This window comes from Monodelphis domestica, chromosome 7 (genome assembly GCF_027887165.1).
Source record: "Monodelphis domestica isolate mMonDom1 chromosome 7, mMonDom1.pri, whole genome shotgun sequence".
Taxonomy (NCBI): Eukaryota; Metazoa; Chordata; class Mammalia; order Didelphimorphia; family Didelphidae; genus Monodelphis; species Monodelphis domestica.
Genome location: NC_077233.1, coordinates 182,676,376 through 182,695,094, shown reverse-complemented (window position 1 = coordinate 182,695,094; position 18,719 = coordinate 182,676,376). Strand labels below are relative to the sequence as shown.

The 18,719-nt window shown below is 35.6% G+C and overlaps 1 protein-coding gene and 1 pseudogene across 13 annotated transcripts in view; one reads left to right on the top strand and one right to left on the bottom strand.

The window, feature by feature from the left end:
- Window positions 1-18,719, bottom strand: part of ATF7IP2 (activating transcription factor 7 interacting protein 2) — a 73,578-nt gene that overhangs the window by 6,299 nt on the left and 48,560 nt on the right. For 11 of the 13 annotated variants that reach the window (XM_056806137.1, XM_016424005.2, XM_016424006.2 and 8 more), the window contains 5 exons: window positions 18,155-18,256; window positions 17,534-17,712; window positions 11,261-11,322; window positions 8,860-8,921; window positions 942-1,017 (listed from right to left, as the gene is read on the bottom strand). In XM_056806137.1, coding sequence (XP_056662115.1) covers window positions 942-1,017; window positions 8,860-8,921; window positions 11,261-11,322; window positions 17,534-17,712; window positions 18,155-18,256 — 481 coding nt within the window. The remainder of the gene's footprint in view (window positions 1-941; window positions 1,018-8,859; window positions 8,922-11,260; window positions 11,323-17,533; window positions 17,713-18,154; window positions 18,257-18,719) is intronic. The other 2 variants (XM_056806141.1, XM_007498662.3) reach the window with 1 other exon arrangement.
- On the top strand, window positions 6,726-8,248 carry LOC103091925 (small ubiquitin-related modifier 3-like; annotated as a pseudogene).

Sequence of the window (18,719 nt, the reverse complement as noted above, 5' to 3'; positions counted from 1 at the left end):
GAATGGTGGAGGACTTAGCTAAAAGAGTTAGTTGAAGGAACCTTTATTGTTTTTCCCGAAGAAAAGAAAACTTCAGGCGAGCATAATAGTTTTGCCTTTTAAGTATATGAAAAGCCATCAGAAAAAGAATGATGGGGGCAGCTGGATAGCTCAGTGGATTGAGAGCCAGGCCTAGAGATAGGAGGTCCTGGGTTCAAATCTGACCTCAGACACTTCCCAGTTGTATGACCCTGGGTGAATCACTTCATGCCCATTGCCTAGCCCTTACCACTTTTCTGCCTTGGAACCAATATGCAGTATTAATTCTAAGGTGGAAGGTAAGGGTTTAAAAAAAAACCCAATGGCAATTGTCAAACTTGTCTAAGGGCAGAAGGAAAATCAATGGATAAAAGTTGTTTTTCAAACATAAAATATAAATATTCCTTGACTTTTATTACTTCACTTAAAAAAGATTACTTCTTTTGTTTGAACATAAGGCCTACTAGCCTTGCTATGAGCCTTCCCATGTATGCAAAGCAAAAAAGGAGGGAAGCTTTAAACCACTAGATCGCCACACACAGCCTTGATCAAACTAGTGAGGTTGCACCTTACACTTAGGTAAATGTATGATTGTTACTTGTGCACATGTCTCATTCCCTCTATTTGAGCATCTCTGAGGGAAAGGACTTTCACGACCCATCTTTATATCCTTTGGTACCTAAAATAGTGCCCTACCCAAAAGAAGCCAAAATAAATGGTTTTAAAAGCTGAAGTAAAGTGGTTTTTCCCCCTTCTCTGTATGGATCTAGGACAATCACAGTTCCTTCAATAGGTAAATTGATATTTCTTAGCTTCCTCTAAACACAGCAACAGCTGTATTACTAGGTTAAAGGCATCTTAAAGGTTTCACCCTTCTCTTTCTCCTTATCTGTGTACATGTGTGTAAAAAATTAATTCCTTACCTGTTTTACAATTTAAGTTGGCCTCTTCTGTCAGGTCAATCACCAAATCATCAAGTTTTATTTTTCCCCCTGAAGCCTAAAAATGATTACACAATAATGCTTTGTTGCTATCATGAAACTGACTTGTTGCACAGGAAATAAACAATTATCTAACAAAATTTTTATCACACCACTTAGTCCTCAGGTCCAGATTCTACTTACCAGGTATTGAATTTGATTGTTTTGGTGATCACTTCTTTTCTTTGTTGAAAATGAATTATGGGGTGGGGAGCAGTTAGGTGGTTCAGTAAATTAAGAGATGGGTTAAGAGATGGGAAGGTCCTATGTTCAAATTTGACCCCAGGTAATTCCTAACTGTATAACTTTGGGCAAGTCATTTAACCTCTATTGCCCAGACCTTACTGATCATCTGCTTTCGAACTGACAGTATCAATTCTTTATTTTTCTTTACTTTTTTAAAAATTTAATTAATGATTTATAATATTTTCCCATGGTTACAAGACTCATGTTCTTTCCTTTCCCTGCCCCCACCCCCTTCCCATATCTGATGCGCAATTCCACTGGGTTTAACATGTGTCATTGATCAAGACCCATTTCCATATTATGAATATTTGCACCAGGGTGACCTTTTAAAGTCTTAGAAACAATTGTTAGAAAGAATTTTGGAAGTGGCTAAAGGAAATGTCATGTGGTAAACTCAATAGTTTAGTGTGACTTGTGAAAAAACCTGATAGGATTTGGAGAATAGTGGTAGATTATCATGAATTAAAAAAAGTAATTTCCCCAATGAATGCTACTGTTCCAGATAAAGTTGCTATCTTGGTGATTGTCCACAAACGTGGGGCAATGGTATATTGGGTATTTTTTTTTAATTAAAAAAATTTTTTTTCCATTTGAATTATTTAGTCAATTTAGAACATTATTCCTTGGTTACAATAATCACATTATTTCCCTCCCTCTCATCCCCCCACCCTTCCCACAGCCCATGTGCAATTTCATTGCGTATTACTTGTGTCCTTGATCAGAACCTATTTCCATGTTGTTGATGTTTGCACTAGGATGTTCATTAAGAGTCTACATCAACCCTTCGATCCATGTATTCAAGCAGTTGTTTTTCTTCGGTGTTTCTACTCCCATAGTTTTTCCTCTGGATGTGGATAGTGGTTTTTCTCATAGATTCCTCCTAGTTGTTCAGATTAACACTAATGGAGAAGTCCATTACGTTTGATTATACCACAATGTATCAGTCTCTGTGTACAATGTTTTCCTGGTTCTGCTTCTCTCACTCTGCATCAATTCCTGGAGGTTGTTCCAGTCCCCATGGAATTCCTCCAGTTCATTATTTCTTTGAGAATAGTGTTCCATCACCAACATATACCACAATTTTTTCAGCCATTCCCCAATTGAAGGGCATCCCCTCATTTTCCAACTTTTTACTACCACAAAGAGTGCAGAACAAAGAGAATATCTTTGTTCATGTCTTTTTCCTTATTATCTCTCTGGGGTAAAAACCCAGCAGTGCTATGGTTGAATCAAAGGGCAGACGGTCTTTTAGCACCCTTTGGGCATAGTTCCAAATTGCTCTCCAGAATGGTTGGATCAATTCACAACTCCACCAGCTGTGAATTAGTGTCCCAACTTTGCCACATCTCCTCCAGCATTCATTACTTTCCTTTGCTGTCATGTTAGCCAATCTGCTAGGTGTGAGGTGATACCTCAGAGTTGTTTTGATTTGCATTTCTCTGATTATAAGAGATTTAGAATACTTTTTCATGTGCTTATTAATAGTTTTGATTTCTTTAACTGAGAATCACCTATTCATGACCTTTGCACATTTATCAATTGGGAAATGACTGGATTTTTTGTACAACTGATTTAGTTCCTTATAAATTTGAGTGATTAGACCTTTGTCAGAGGCTTTTGTTATAAAGACTGTTTCTAAATTTGTTGCTTCCCTTCAAATTTTGATGCCATTGGGTTTTTTTGTTCAAAAACTTAATTTAATAAAAATTATTTATTTTGCATTTTGTAATTTTTTCTAACTCTTTCTTGGTCTTAAAATCTTTCCTTTCCCAAAGATCTGACAAGATTACTAGTGTTTCTAGTACAATGTTAAATAATAAAGGTGATAATGAGCATCTATCTTTGTTTCACTCCTGATCTTATTGGGAATGCTTCTAATTTAACCCCATTGCAGATGATGCTTGTTGATGGCTGTTTATTATTTTTAGAAAAGGCCCGTCTATTGCTATACTTTCTAGTGTTTTCAATAGAAATGAGTGTTGTATTTTGTCAAGGGCTTTTTCTACATTTACTGAGATCATCATGTGATTTTTTTTGGTTTTCTTGTTGATATGGTCAATTATGTGGATGGTTTTCTTAATATTGAACCATCCTTGCATTCCTGGCATAAATCCCACATGATCATAATGAATGACTCTCATGATCACTTGTTGGAGTCTTTTTGCTAGTATTCCATTTAAGATTTTTGTATCTATGTTCATTAAGGAGCTTAGTATATAGTTTTCTTTCTCTGTTTTTTTTTTGTATCAATTCTAAGATGGAGGAAGGTAAGGGTTAAAAAAATTAATTATAAGCTAAGAAAATTTCAAGAAAAAATTTATTTTCATCCAATAGAGGGAAGATCTGAAAAGGGGGGGGGCGGCAAATCCCCTGAGCTTTTATAGGTACACATTAAAATCTGAGCTCAGATTACAGGGAAGATGGGGAAATGAATCTTATCAGTCTCTACATATTAACAAAGTGCTCTCCAAATAAGATGTGCAATTTCTATGTGGAAACAAGGCTTTCCACACTGCTGATTCTTCTTTAGCTGTGCAGGGTGAGACTATTACAATGTTTCCCCCCATACAAAGATAAGAAGGGAAGTAGTGGAATGGGAAAAAAAAGTCTTTGCATCAAAATTTTTCAGTCAAGCATTTAGTTTCTAGGATATAAAATCAACAGATAGATATAGGGTAGGAGTATGTTTGTGTGTGTATATTTAGATATATGTTCTATGTATGCAGGTACAGATAAAACATACACATGGATACCAAAAGATATTCTCTAATGAATAATAATAATCAAATACATAATCAAAGGATATGAAGAAATAATTCTTTAAAGAACTGCAAACTATGAAGCACAGCCAATTTTATAAGATGACAAAATGTGGTAACAGTCATGGAGAAATCATGGGAGGATAGGTACATCAATACATTTCAGGTATAATTGTGAAAGAGTAAAACCATTTTTAATGGTTTAATCTGAATTATACAAATAAAGTGAATAGAAAAGTCTATACCTTCTGACTCAGATATTAAATTACGAGGCATATATCCAATGGAGGTCATTGATAAGAAGAAATTCCATATATAGATAAATATTAATGGCACTTTTGTGATAAAAAAGAACTGGAATCAAAGTAGATACTGATCTACTGGGGAAATGATTAAATGGAAATAATAAAGATAAATCTATTGAACTGGGGAATGGCTAAACAAATTGTTGTGCATTAATATAATGGGATAATACTGTTATAATAAATGATGAATATGATGAACATAGATAATTGAAAGTGATAGAAGGATTTAAACAAACTGATGCATAGTAAAGGCAGAGATGAAAAACTAATATATATGATTATAAAAATGTAAATGGAAAGAACCACCACAAAACAATCAAAAGTGAATGTTACTAAATTACAAAGAACAAACAAGGCCCCAAAGAGATCCAAGAAGGGACTTTGGGAGCCTAAGTAACATGAACTAAACACTTGCTTGATCCCTGGCTGTAGCAGTAGGAGAGGAGGTGTGAAGAAGGAGTATATATTGGATGTGTGCTTGCTGAGAAACTGGGGTCCTAGAGGCTGTGGACTATCTGCTTGCAGTTGCAGTGGCAGAATTTCCCAAGAGCTCTGGTTGAAGCACCCGAGATCAATCATGGACTGAGGCTTAAGCCAGGGACCAGAAGTATATCAGACCCTAGACTACTGAAACTGAAATAACTAAATAGGGACCAAAAAATAACAAACACACAAAAAAGCCCTGAAATCTAAGGCACCATTCCCATTCCCTAGATCACCACACTTCCAGAAAGAGCACCTCTTTCACTGGTGGTCAGTGAGAGGAGCACTGTGTGTGGCAGCATCACTCACATACAGTACGACTTCCGGTGACATAATCCTTTGCGTGGCGCCTTGTTCTGAGAGTAACTGAAGGAGAATAAGGTGCTGCTGCACTGTATATACTGCTGCCCGGTATAGTGGTGGCAGTGATGGGCCTGTGCAAGGTGTGACAGGCCCATCCCAGCCAGCGCTGCAGCCTCCGCTATCCCAGACAGCCTTTTACAGTGTCACAGGCCCAGCACCACCTCCAGTACTATATACAAGTATTGGATAGCAGTGATCTGGCCTGAGACATCAGCGATGGGCCTCTACTGTGAGAAGTCCACCACTGCCACTGGGTATTTTATAAGACACCCCCTGTTTTTTTGGGTCAAATTAATAAGACAATGTCTTATTTTTGGGGAAACATGGTAGTACAATGGCCACCATACACCCCCAGATGCACAACATAATGGCCCCTATTATAGGGGTATGGGGGCCATTGTACTGTGTAGTAATGTGGAGAGAAACTTTTGGGCAAAGGGAGGTTATAGGGGCCATTGTGTTGTGCATCTGGGGGATTATGGGGGTCACTGTACTATGTGGGGGAAGTGAGGCATGTGTTTTTCGTATTATGATCTATAATTACAGATCCATAAATATGGACTGCAAGAGGACACACACTAGGTGTTGTGCCTTCTTTTATCCTGCCATGGAATCTGATCACATGGGTAAATACAATAGAATGTAATGGACTTCTGCAATAGTGGCAATGCAATGATCCAAAGCAATTACGAGGGACTTATGAGAAAGACTGCTATCCACATCCAGAGAAAGAACTGTGGAAGTAGAAATGCAGAAGAAAAATGACTGCTTGATCACATGGGTTTGATGGGGTTATGGCTGGGGATGTAGACTCTAAACGATCACCCTAGTGCAATTATCAATAATATGGAAATAGGTCTTGATTAATGAGACATGTAAAACCCAGTGGAACTGAACATCGGTTATGGGGGGGAGGGGAGGGAAAGAACATGAATCATGTAACCATGGAAAAATATTCTAAATTAATTACAGTTTTTTAATTAAAACAAAAGGCAAAGATGGACAATATATCTTATGTAAATATTTCAGACCAGTTTGTAGCCTTTAAAGATAACAAAAGATATCCTGGATTTTCCCAGGAATAATAGATAGAAAGTCTTTTCCCAGTGACTTATGGATATGCTAAATTTTAAATTGGCTCAGAGGGGAAAGTTTAGTTAAAGGACATAGACAAGTAACTTAGGTTAGATGCAGAATCAATTATAACAGGAAATCAATGAAGCATAGTGTCAGTTACAAAGTAGAATTTGTATTTTTCAAACTGAAGATGAATGGCAGATATGAGCAAGTGAATGCCCTATTTGCCTCCTATACATATATAGCTATTTCCCCCAATTTTTATAATTGAGCAACTGGCTGCCAATCTGACAACTTATTATTGTTTATTGTGGAGGAAGAATAATGCCATTCTAGAAATACTATCTGTGACTAAATCAAAATGGAGATTCTGTGACATGTAGACAAGGTTCCTCACCCACCTCAAATAATCAAGTTCTACAACCAAAGGCTTATCTGCTCTTTTTCTATATTCCCGTGACCACCAAATATGGGAAGGGCTGTAAGTTCCAATAATGGCCTTTTTGAATATGAAGACTTGCTGTATCTCAGGGGTTAGTCAAGCTTCATTTACCTGTCATAGGATGCTGTTGACTGGCTGTATGCCCTAAGTGGGTCTAAAAAGTATACAAACCTGTACACTAGAAAGGGGAAAACTACTATCAGTTGGCAGTTCATTAGAGCACTAATAAATTTCTTTTCCTTTCATTTTATTAGACCTCTGGTCTCTTTTGGATCTGCTGCTAGATGAAACATTTACATTATCCATCAGGAAATTTTGTTTCAATCAGACCTCTTAAGAGGTTGGAGTACTTCTTCAACCAGGAACTTCCTGCACTAGGCTGAATACAAGGGCCTACATCACCCTTTCTTCATCATTACTCACAAATTCCATGTGGTAATAGTCTTTCAACTGTCCCATTTCTATGAATTCTCCAAATGCATTAAAACCAGTGGTATATAGTAGGGGAAAGTCTAAACTAGCAAAGGGGCTGGCTCTAATATCTTGTTGTTTGAAAGAAGTAGATTTTTAGTGAGTAATCAACTTTTTCTGTTTTGCTTTTCTCCTTCACAAAAGGTTTGGATTTGGTCCAACTTTGCTGACTAATTCACTTAGCCTTCATTAATTTCTCTCTTCCCTGCATCCCACTTCCCCAATGGCCAGAAGACCCAGTTGTCTTTTTTCAACCTTGCCTGGAGCTGCTAAAACACTATGCTAGTTTGTCAGTCTTGTCAACCACCACAGCCTATCACAAATTTCCACATAAGACTATTCCCTGCCTGATCTAATGGTAAAGGTGACAATTCCTATAATAAGATAATTTTAACGATCCAAAATTCTTTGTTTTAGATAACTTGGAAACTACTAAAATTTAATATCCTAGGTTTCTGTGGCTAATTTAAGTTATGGATATGGAGAAAAAAACATAAGATACTATATTTATCTTGATGCAAGTAAAGACAACTTATTAATAACTAATTATTAATGACTAATAACTATGGGTTGTATTGAAGACTGGATAGGTGTTAAGATTATTGTCATCTGCATTTTCCAAAGATTCAATGGAACTATGCAAACAAAACCCAGCTGATTCTATGATGATCTCAGAATCCTATAATTTATCTTCCACTAATTTACACATATGTGTGATATACCTATCTATATATCTATGAAAAATTTAGATTCCCTTGGAGTGGACCATCCTGGTGCCTCTTTTGGGAAGTGGTGGCTGAGGAGACCCTCAAACTCACCATAGCTGCTGAGAAGCCGAAGGAAGGAGTCAAAACTGAAAACGACCACATTAATTTAAAGGTGGCAGGGCAAGATGGTTTGCTGGTGCAGTTTAAGATTAAGAGGCACACACCACTTAGTAAACTAATGAATGCATAATGTGAACAACAGGAATTGTCAATGAGGCAGATAAGATTCTGATTTGATGGGCAGCCAATCAATGAAACAGATACATCTGCACAGCTGGAAATGAAGGATGAAGATACAACTGATATATTCCAGTAGCAGACAGGAGGCATTCACTAAAAAGAGAACCTGCAACTCTACTCCAGAACTGTGCTCCCAAGGAAAACAATACATTCACAATTAGAAAACCAAGATTTGGTTCCTCCACATCCTGACTACTGCAGTATAGTTTTCTTTCTTCTTTGATTCCCTTCCCCCATTCCTTTATTGTACATGTACAAGCATAATGTATGGGTTTTTTTTTAATGGTATGTTTTGATCAACATCAAATGGAGATGGGAAGGGGAAAAAAAACAGTGGTTCTGTGAAAATATCCCTTTTCTCCATTAGTGGCATGTTCATTCAACCTTTATCTTTATATTGCAGTAAGTTATTTTGTTCTCATTGTTTAACAACAAAAAAAGCCCACAAAAAAAAAATCCTTGCATATCTTATTTGATTGGATAATTTCAATGTTTTTCTTTTAAACACTGTAAAAGCAAGGACGATTTTTATAACTTTTTTGTTTATAGCTGTTACATGTAGGACAATCTCTATCTCTCAGTAGGAATAAATTACTATAAAGAAAATGATCCTAGATAGTTTTCCCATCAAGTCAAACATCTTGCTGTTTAAATAAACTTCTTGTTTAAAATTCAAAAAAGAAAAAAAGGAAATTTATTATTACTTACCTTAAACTTAGTTTTAGAACCAAGTGAATCATTTGATTTTGCCAGTACTGTTTTTTCAACATCTGAAAGAGAAAACAACAGATTGTTAAAATGTCAACATTTGGAAACACTGACATCAGAATGATAAAACAAAGTCATGGACTTTCTAAATAAAAAGTTAACAATTGTATCTTGTTCCCAATTCATTATAATAAAGTTTAATACAGATCACCCTACTCAAGGCATTTTTCATCCATTCAAATGATCTTAGGGCTTCAAAAATGTCACCTGAAAATAGGCCTAGAATTTGAGCAGGATCAAACTTGGAAACTAGGAGAAAATAATTTCTATCATATAAAGAGATCAATAATGTTTATCTTCTCCGACTGCCCCAAATTTTTAGATAGGTTCCTTTTTTGATCAACTCTTATAGAAGATAAGCAATTCCTGAATCTTCCATGTATTTTCCATGTCCAGAGACACAGAATGTAACAATTCTGGATAAGCAGGTAGAGCTTTTTTTTAAACCCTTGTCTTCTGTTCCAGTGACAACTCTAGGGCAGAATGGCAAAAAGCTAGACAAACTGGTTTAAGTGACTTGCAAAGGGTGATATAAATAGAAAGTGTCTGAGACCACATTTGAACCCAAGTCCTCCTGATTCCAGGCCTGGTGCTCTATCCTAGCTGCCCCTAATCTGTTAAAAAAAAAAAGCCGTTTTACTGGCATAAATAAACTATGCTACATTATGCTATACATATGTATGCAAGTGAACTCTAAAATAAGAGTGCTTGAATTGAACTGTGCTTCACCCCTCACAGAAGATGAAAGAAAAAATAATTTCTCTTCTTCAAATATACCGATTGGTTGGAAGGATTCTGTTTCATATATACAATTATCACAGGGTAATAAAACACATATTCCATCAAAGCTCAAAGTACTTGGGAGCATAATTTTCAAACTTGAGATTTTTTTCTTTTAAGGTATCTGAAAAAATTTAAGGCACTCATCAAAACTGCATCACACTACTGATGAAGGATGGACTGTGTAAAATAGTTTTGGTCTAACCTTGTCTAGGACCAAGAGGAAGGAATAAAGTCTTAAAATATTCTTTAAATCTATATTTGTGGTAACTAGAAACTCAATTTCTATAGCTACAGGCATGTAAGACTATAGTAGCTATATATAATACAAAGAGTTTTGAAACTAATAAGGAAAATGCTACAAAATACATTCAATTAAAGCTTTTAAATATTGACAAGATTGGGTGAGAAATGTTGTACTTGCCTTACAACTCATGTTAGAGGTTAAAAAGTATATGGACAACCTTCAGTTTAAATAAGTTGATTTGTAAAGTTTCTTTAATATAGCAAGGAAAGGGAAAAGGTATATATTAGGAAGAGACTGATTTTTAAAAAATAAAATTAGCTATGGATGATAAAATAGAAAAAAGTTAGCAAAAAGAATACAAGAAAATTAATGAAATTAATGCTAAAAAGGAGATACACCATGCTCAAAGGAAAATTTTCTTCTCTAAAAAATGACAAATTGTTAACTAAAAAAAGAGTATAGGTATCCGAGGTTCATAAATTTGACACTACAAATGTTTGAAGAGAAAAGTTGAAGTTTTATTAAAGATTTCTGCAATATCAATTAACTACAGTATGTGAACATAGGCTTTAAAGCGTCTACAAAGTTCTCTAGAATTTCTAGCGCTTACATACAGGTTCTGAACAATGAAGAATTTGAGTGCCTAATCTAAAAACTGTATTTTGGAAATCTGTAGTTTAGTGTTGTGAGCAGGATTCAATAAATAATTAGACAAGACATTTTGCTACCTCAAAGATATATGTATGTTTATACAAATGGAGGGAATACACTTGGATTCCAAGCTCCAAAATTACGTGGACGAGTTCACTTAGAATTCAGGGTTTCTAAGCTCCAAGGAGCCTAGAAACTGCTTAACGAAAAGACTGATTCCATTTCAAAATGAGTATTTTTTTAAGGGATCAATAGCCTTTCGTATTCTTATAAATTCAAAAATATATTTCTTTACTCCTATTTAGAATTTGCATTTCTAAGGTATTTAGTTAATAAGTAATAACTAATAATAAAAAAATAATAATAAACAATAAGTTAAAGTAGCAAAAAAAAGTATAATGTATAACATGATGAAAAGCTTGTGAAGCTTTAACTTGATTGACCACAAGGTCTTTCTATATTATATTCAGGTATCACTTTTTGATCAGTAAATATTTGGATAAATGTAGATCAAGTTGCTTTTAATCTAAACTGTTAATTAACATGGTCTTTTATATGAGTAGAATGTATCATCCGTTTAATTGAGAATGCCTATCAATAATAGCACTATTTAATAAATACGAAAGTGTAAAAATAAAGAACTTTCTAGTTAGCTTGGGGTACCTGTTACTGGAGCTTTCAAACGAACATTTTCCTCAGAAATCATCATAACATCAGCATTGTTACTAAAATGATAAAAAAGAAAAAGAATACAAACTGAACATGCAGTTTCAGGCATCACCATGCAACGATTTGTACTACTCTAATAGTTTTTCTCAGCAAGCTTAATATGATGATTGAAAAATATCATGGGTGAAGAAAAAACCCTTTACAAAATACCATGATTTACAAGTCAAGAACATGAAGAAAAGTGGCTTTGAAAATAAAGTCAGTGATTCTCAATTTTGGTTTTGCAACAGTAGGTCTTTCACAGGTGTGTCATGAAATTCTTAAAACAAAAATAATCTAAAACTTATTAGTTTACAACATAAAAATATGGCACAGGTATGAATTTCTCCCTTCTACTCAGTCACCCTCCTTTACTGTTATTTCTTCTACCCTCTTCCTTTCTCCCCCAGGTGTTATCATTATATCAGAAAGGATGTTTATTCTGTCATTTTTTTCTCTTCTGTTTACTTAAAATTTTTCTTTTCTTTTTCTTTAGCTGTTGGCTCCTAAGGAAAAAAATTAACAATGCTATGTAGATAACTCCCAAATCTCTACTCTCCATTCCCAATTTCTCCTTAGAGTTCCAGGCCCATATCTCCAACTGTTGGCTGGAGAGCTCTATCTGAATGTAACAGGAGAACCTCAAAACCAGCAAATTCAAAACTAAGGAGTTCTTTCCCAAACCTTCACCCTTTCCCCTGATTTCTCTACTTTGATTTGTGACACAACCAACCACTAGTCATGTAGACTAGAAATCAGAAATTAGGAGACCCATTCCCTTTCCCTCATGCCACACATGAAATAATTTGTCAAATTGCAACTTTTAATTTTACTAACATCTATCACATTTTTCCTTGATTTTCCATTCCCAGTGCAACTACTCTAATCTTTTCTCACCATAACTTTTGTAAACCCCTCTCCTCCAACTTGGTCTTCTTGACTTCAGTCTAGTCCCTCTCCAAGCTAGCCAAGTCATCTTTCTAATGTAATGCAATATGTTCCAAACATGTAATTGCTCTCTTTAAAAAAATTTCCAGTGACTCCACATTTCCTGCCAAATAAAATATAAATTTGTAATTCTTGATTTCAAATCCTAGTTGTACCTTATTTTCTTTTACAAGACTTGTCTATTCCCTAAGTTCTTCAAGGGCACAGGGCCTGCACTATACTGTTTTCTGTAATATGCAAGTAGTATAGCACAAATGTTCTTTTAATTGACCTGTATTAGTTTTAGGGATGATTTTCTTGAGCTATGCAAAATAAGTATAATTGACATGTGGAATATTACAGAATATCATTCATCTTTCTAAAATAGGTTACATCCCACAGATATCTTAAAGTCAAAATATCCAAAACTTCATTATATCTCCCCTAGTCCTCAAAAATCCTCTCCTCTTTCAAACTTCCCTATTACTATTGAGTCATCATTGTCCCAATCATCCAGCTCACGACCTAGGAATCATCTTCAAATCCTTTCTTGCACTCACACTTTATATCAAATGTACTGTCAAGTCCTATTGATTCTACCTTCTCATCATCTCTTATATATATCCCTTTTCTTCTTTAACGCTGCCAGCAGGGGGGTGGAGTCAAGATGGTGGCACAGAAGATGCAGAAGTTCAGACCTCTGAATACCCTTCCTTACCAATTACAAACTAAATGCTCCTAGGGGTCTGAAAATCAAACCTAACAACAAGACGGGGCCAAGGAACCCTCCTGCTGGACTCAAATCAAAAGGTATGCCCCTCAACAGTCAGAATTGGAGGATACTCGGGTTTAAGGGGGAGGCAGAAGGAATGTCCCAGGACCCCTCCCCCCATCCCTCACCTAGAGCTCTAACCCTCCAGCAGCAGTGGGAACCTCTGGGCGGGTAAAGGCACTGGTCTGGAGGGTGTACCTTGCGGGCAGAGCCTTACCAGGCTTAGAGTGTCGAACACAGGTGGTGGGGAAGGAGCTGGAGAGGGAGCACAGATCAGGAAGCCTGGTCACAGTGGCGGAGACCCTCCATATTGCTCCAGCTTTCCAAGAGGTTTTGGACTCAGAGCACATCCAGCCCAACCCAATTGAACTTAATCCCATCAGAAGTCTTCAGAAGTCAGGGAAGCCTAAGCTCCAACCCCTCCCTCACAGATTGCTGGACTTTAATCCAGGGAGTAAAGAAGGGGCTAAATATGAGCAAACAACAGAAAAAGAAAATTACAAGCGACAGCTTCTATATAGGCAACAAACAAAGAGCAAACGGAACAGAGGAGGAGGAATCATCAAACAATAAATCAGAAATCCCAGCGAATTGGATAAAGGCTTTGGAAGAATTCAAAATGCAATTCAAAACACAATTAAGAGAGGCTGAAGACAATTGGGAAAAGAACTTAAAAACTAAGATAAGTCATCTGGAAACAGAAAATAGTGTCTTGAAAACCAAAATCAACCAGCTTGAAAATGAGGCAAAGGAGATGAAAGATGAGGTAAAGAGAATGAAAGACAAACTCCAAAGAAAATCAGACCAGAAGGAGAAGGATGACCAAAAAGCCAGGGATGAAATCCAGGCTTTAAGAACCAGAGTACAACAACTAGAATTAAGTGACCTCACAAGGCAGCAGGACACTGTAAAACAAAACCAAAAGAATGAAAAAATTGAGGAAAATATGAAGCATCTCATTCACAAAACAGAAGATTTAGAAAATCATTCTAGGAAAGACAATTTAAGAATCATTGGTGTACTAGAAGACCATGACAAAAGAAAAAGCTTGGACATAATACTACAGGAAATTATCCAAGAAAACTGCCCCGATATTCTAGATCAAGAGGGAAAAGTGGAGATTGAAAGAATCCACAGATCACCTCCTGTACTTAATCCCCAACTGACAACACCCAGGAATGTTATAGCCAAATTCAAGAACTATCAGATCAAAGAAAAAATATTACAAGCTGCCAAGAAGAAGTCATTCAGATACCATGGAACCACAGTGAGGATAACACAGGATCTGGATGTATCTACACTGAAGGACCGGAAGGCATGGAATATGACATTCCGGAAAGCAAGAGAACTAGGTCTACAACCAAGAATCAACTACCCAGCAAAACTGACTATATTCTTACAGGGGAAAGTATGGTCATTTAACAAAATAGAAGAATTGCAAGAATTTGTAAAGAAAAGACCAGACCTGAACAGAATATTTGATGCCCAAGCATAGAACTCAAGAGAATCATCAAAAGGTAATTAAAAAAGGGAAAAAAGCAAAACAAAAAAACCTTTTTTTTAAGAGACTCAATAAGTTAAAATGATATGTATCCCTATAAGAAAAGTGATCATTGATAACTCTTAAAAATTGTTATCACCTAGGCAGCTAGAAGAATTACATTTAGAGGGAACAGTGACAAACTGTATAGGAAGAAATGATAAGACATAAATAGGTATATAGATATATGTATGCATAAATACACATACATGTGTGTGTATATATATATATATATATATATATATATATATATATATATATATATATATATATATATATATATATACAACTAGAGCTAATAAAAGAGGTTAATACTAAAAGGAATGGGAAAAGAAACAAAAGGGGGTAAATTTATATGTCATAAAGAAGCTCATAGCGGGAGGAGCGAGAACATAGATACACTAGAAGGGTAAAGAGATTAGAGATAGGAAATACTCAACTCTCACATGCATTGAAATTGACCCAAAGAGGGAAGAACAATCCAATCCATTGGGGCAGAGAATAGATTTGCGCCCTACAGGGTAGTAGAAGGGTAACAAACAGATTGGTGGGGAGGGAAGCAGTACAAGGGAGGTGGGGGGGGTAGTTTTAAAAAGACTGCAAAGAAAATAAAGAGGGGGGAATAAGAAGGGGGTGGGATAGAAAGGGAAGTAAAATAAGGATGGGAACTAGGGGGACTGATTAAAAAAAAACATTGGTGTAGAAGGAAATAATTGAAGAAGAAAAGGCAGGACTAGGAGTAGAAATCAAAATGCTGGGAAATACACAGCTGGTAATCATAACGCTGAATGTGAATGGAATGAACTTACCCATAAGACGCAAGCAAATAGCAGAGTGGATTAGAATCCAAAACTCTACCATATGCTTTCTTCAAGAAACACACATGAGGAAGGTAGATATGCATAGGGTGAAAGTAAGAGGATGGAGGCAAATCTATTGGGCATCAACTGATAAAAAGAAGGCAGGAGTCGCAATCATGATATCTGACAAAGCCAAAGTAAGTGCCTTGCAAAAATACTATGCCAAGAGGAATTTGTACATATCTTTAAGGTCATGGAATGTAACCAAACTTCTTAAAACAGTGATATCTCTTTTGGCTTTGCTCTTATGGAATATACTTGGCTGTTACTATATTGGGACAGGGGGACCACATGATTCGTCCCTTCATAATTAGTTAAGGAAACAACCTGGCCTTCTGGAAGAAAGAAACTTCCTAAAAAGAAAAACTGGGTTTCCCCTTCTGAAGCAACATTCAGCTGACCATCCCCCCTTTGCAGTGAGTTTGTATAATTTGACTTGTTTGTGTAGACTAAAAAGCTTGAGCAGTTCAAATCTCAAGTTTTTGGCCCAGCCGAGAGGAGCCTGGATCCCGATATTTGCTAATTTATAACTTTTTACAATAAAATATTTGTATGGCTCAGATAAATGCTTCCCAGCAGTATTTATCTTCTAAATGAGTAGTTAGAAATTTGCATCTATGTGCCATGTGGTATTTTTAGTAGGATTTGGTCATAATAATCAATAAACTAATGGGGTACTAAAATTTGAACCTACTGAGAATCACTGGAGCTTCTAGAGCTATTTATTCATTTAAAAGAACTTCCTAAACTTTCCAGTCCATGCTGATTGGTTTCCTTCATTAAAATGCAACTCTTCCTCTTGCCAACAATTTTAGACCCCCAAGATGTGATTGGTGGTTTCAGCTGTTTTATGCATCAATTGAACACAAAATCAATCTATCTACTATAAAGTGTGAAAATAATTTTGATATTCCAACTAATTTTAATTGATTTTACTAAGTTTATTGTGATTTAATGGGCATCAAGAGATTATGCTGATGAACTGAGTTGAATAAAATTAAGATTGAAAAGCATACTATAAGAGTTATATAGGTTAGAATTAACTCATCACATATTGGTGATACTTTTCATGTAGCAATTGTTGTATTAATTGTATTTTATTTATTAGACATATTTACACTATATTAGTTAGACCTTTATAAGGATTTATTTTAGCTTGTGTTGCTATATTAGGCTTTTACTCCCCCATTCCTAGGTATTTGATGCTTGAAATAAGATTTGTGTGCCTTAGTAACACCCTCATCCCTATAAATCACTGCTACCTCTCCTTGGTGCCCTTAATCTTTCCTTTAAACACAACTCCCTTGATGTTTGATGACCTGTAAAACCTCTGCCAAGGTGGCAGGTGGAAAGTCTCTTTTGAGATGGCCTAAAACTGATGACAAAGTACTTATGATTGACATACATGTCCCTTATCCAAACATTGCCTCCTCCACTTCTTGAGTTAACAAATCTGAATTGTACCATCTCAATCAATTTTTAGTGTTCACTCATTCCATATAAATATTTTCCATCTTCAGGCAGGGGGATCTTTGGCCAAGAGGAAAATTCTCTACTGCTTAGGAATTATCTCTCCAGTAAACTGATTATTGCTTAGACCTCAGTTGCCTGTTGCTGCCGACTGGAAAAATCTGTGGTCCACAAAAGGCAGTGGAAAGAGCAGCAGACTTAAGAGTGAGGACTTGTTAAAAGGCTTTAATTCTGACTCAAATGCTCCTCTTGTAATTTCACTTCTCTGTGACTCACTTTGCACCTTTGTAAAATGAGTCTCTTGTCTCTTCTAGACCAAAAATCAATGATTCCAAGTTGGAGAGATTGGGAAGCTCATTAGTACAATTTTCACTCCAAGATTTCAGATCTTTTCTTAAAATTTAAAACTTGAGTTCTAACCTAAAAATGGAAGCAACAGAATGAGAAAGTGGATCACCTAATTTCAGAAAACAGCACTGCCAAAATAGCCACTACAGAAAAGTTCTTTTAGAATTCCAAATCAATTTCTTATCATTGAAAAAATATATTAATTTCTATAAACAATAACCTCTTATTTCCATTATTTTAATAGAGAAAAGGCATTTACAATTCTACATCAATTTCTATAGCTAAGCTTTTTAATAAGTAGTAATACCTACCTTTCAGACACAACTTCAACACAATCTGAAGTCAAATTTTTCTTTTGCTTTGCTTCAGGAATAGGTATTTCTGAAGATCCAGATGATTTATTGTTTAAAGAAGCCAATTTTATATTTGGTCGGTCCCTCTCAGCCCCTTGATTCTTATTTAATAGGATAGTCTTTGAATTTGTGACCTGCTAAAATAAGGGATGGAAGGAAAGAGAAAATTGTGATTTCTTAAGGATCTAATTCAGATGTTACTTTCAAAGTAATTTTGGAGGAAAAGGGTAGGCATATTGCAAAGCACTAAGATAATGCTTGAAGAAACTCTAACTGCTAAGTGGTAACTTTAAGTCTTCCAACTCTTGGGTCCTAGAGTAATACATGGAAATTTAGCAAAATAGAAAGATAACATGAACACATATTTGAGCAAGACACAGTTAAGAAGAAAAGTGTAAAATATCTTTGCATTTCTGCCCACTATTCTGGTTTATAGTCATTTATACCTTTTACTTTTCTGATATTTGTCATGACACTGTACTAAGGGAACAAAAGTAAAATTCTGACTCCTTATCTGCATAAATGTTCTAAATTACCTACCCATAATTGGTTGATTTTAGTCCAAAGATCATACGGTACCTTATAAGCCATATTTTGGGTTGGGGTTTTTAACTCTAATCCATTCTTTTGAACTGCTGCTAATGCAGCTTTAATACGTCTATCGAGTCTTGATATTTTTCTCTGACAAGAAAAAAAGAAAAGAAATTATTATCAAAATGAAATATTGAATAAAGCATAAGTATTTTTTACTTAACCTTGTTTTGTTGGAGGAAAGATGATCTGCTTGTTGAAACTGTTCTGAAAACTAGAGCATATACCTAAAAAAATGAAATCACATCAGAAAATTCTGATCTGAGCTAGTAGAGAAATTTTACCTATAAGGTTTAATCAGATGGGGTATTTCGGAATGGAAGACAAAACCATTAAACTAGGTTTGATAAGCCAGACCCAAGAGAAATAAATATCAAGGGAACATTACCAATTAATGTTTAAGTATGCAAAGGAAAGCAAAGGAAACTCTTATAATGATGTTTTAAACTCTCAAAACATGTCAGATGAACTAGAAAATGAAAGCAAAATAATAATACATTACTCTTTCCTCCTGGATGCTGTAAAATTCTGTCAAGGGTTAAAACATTAAACT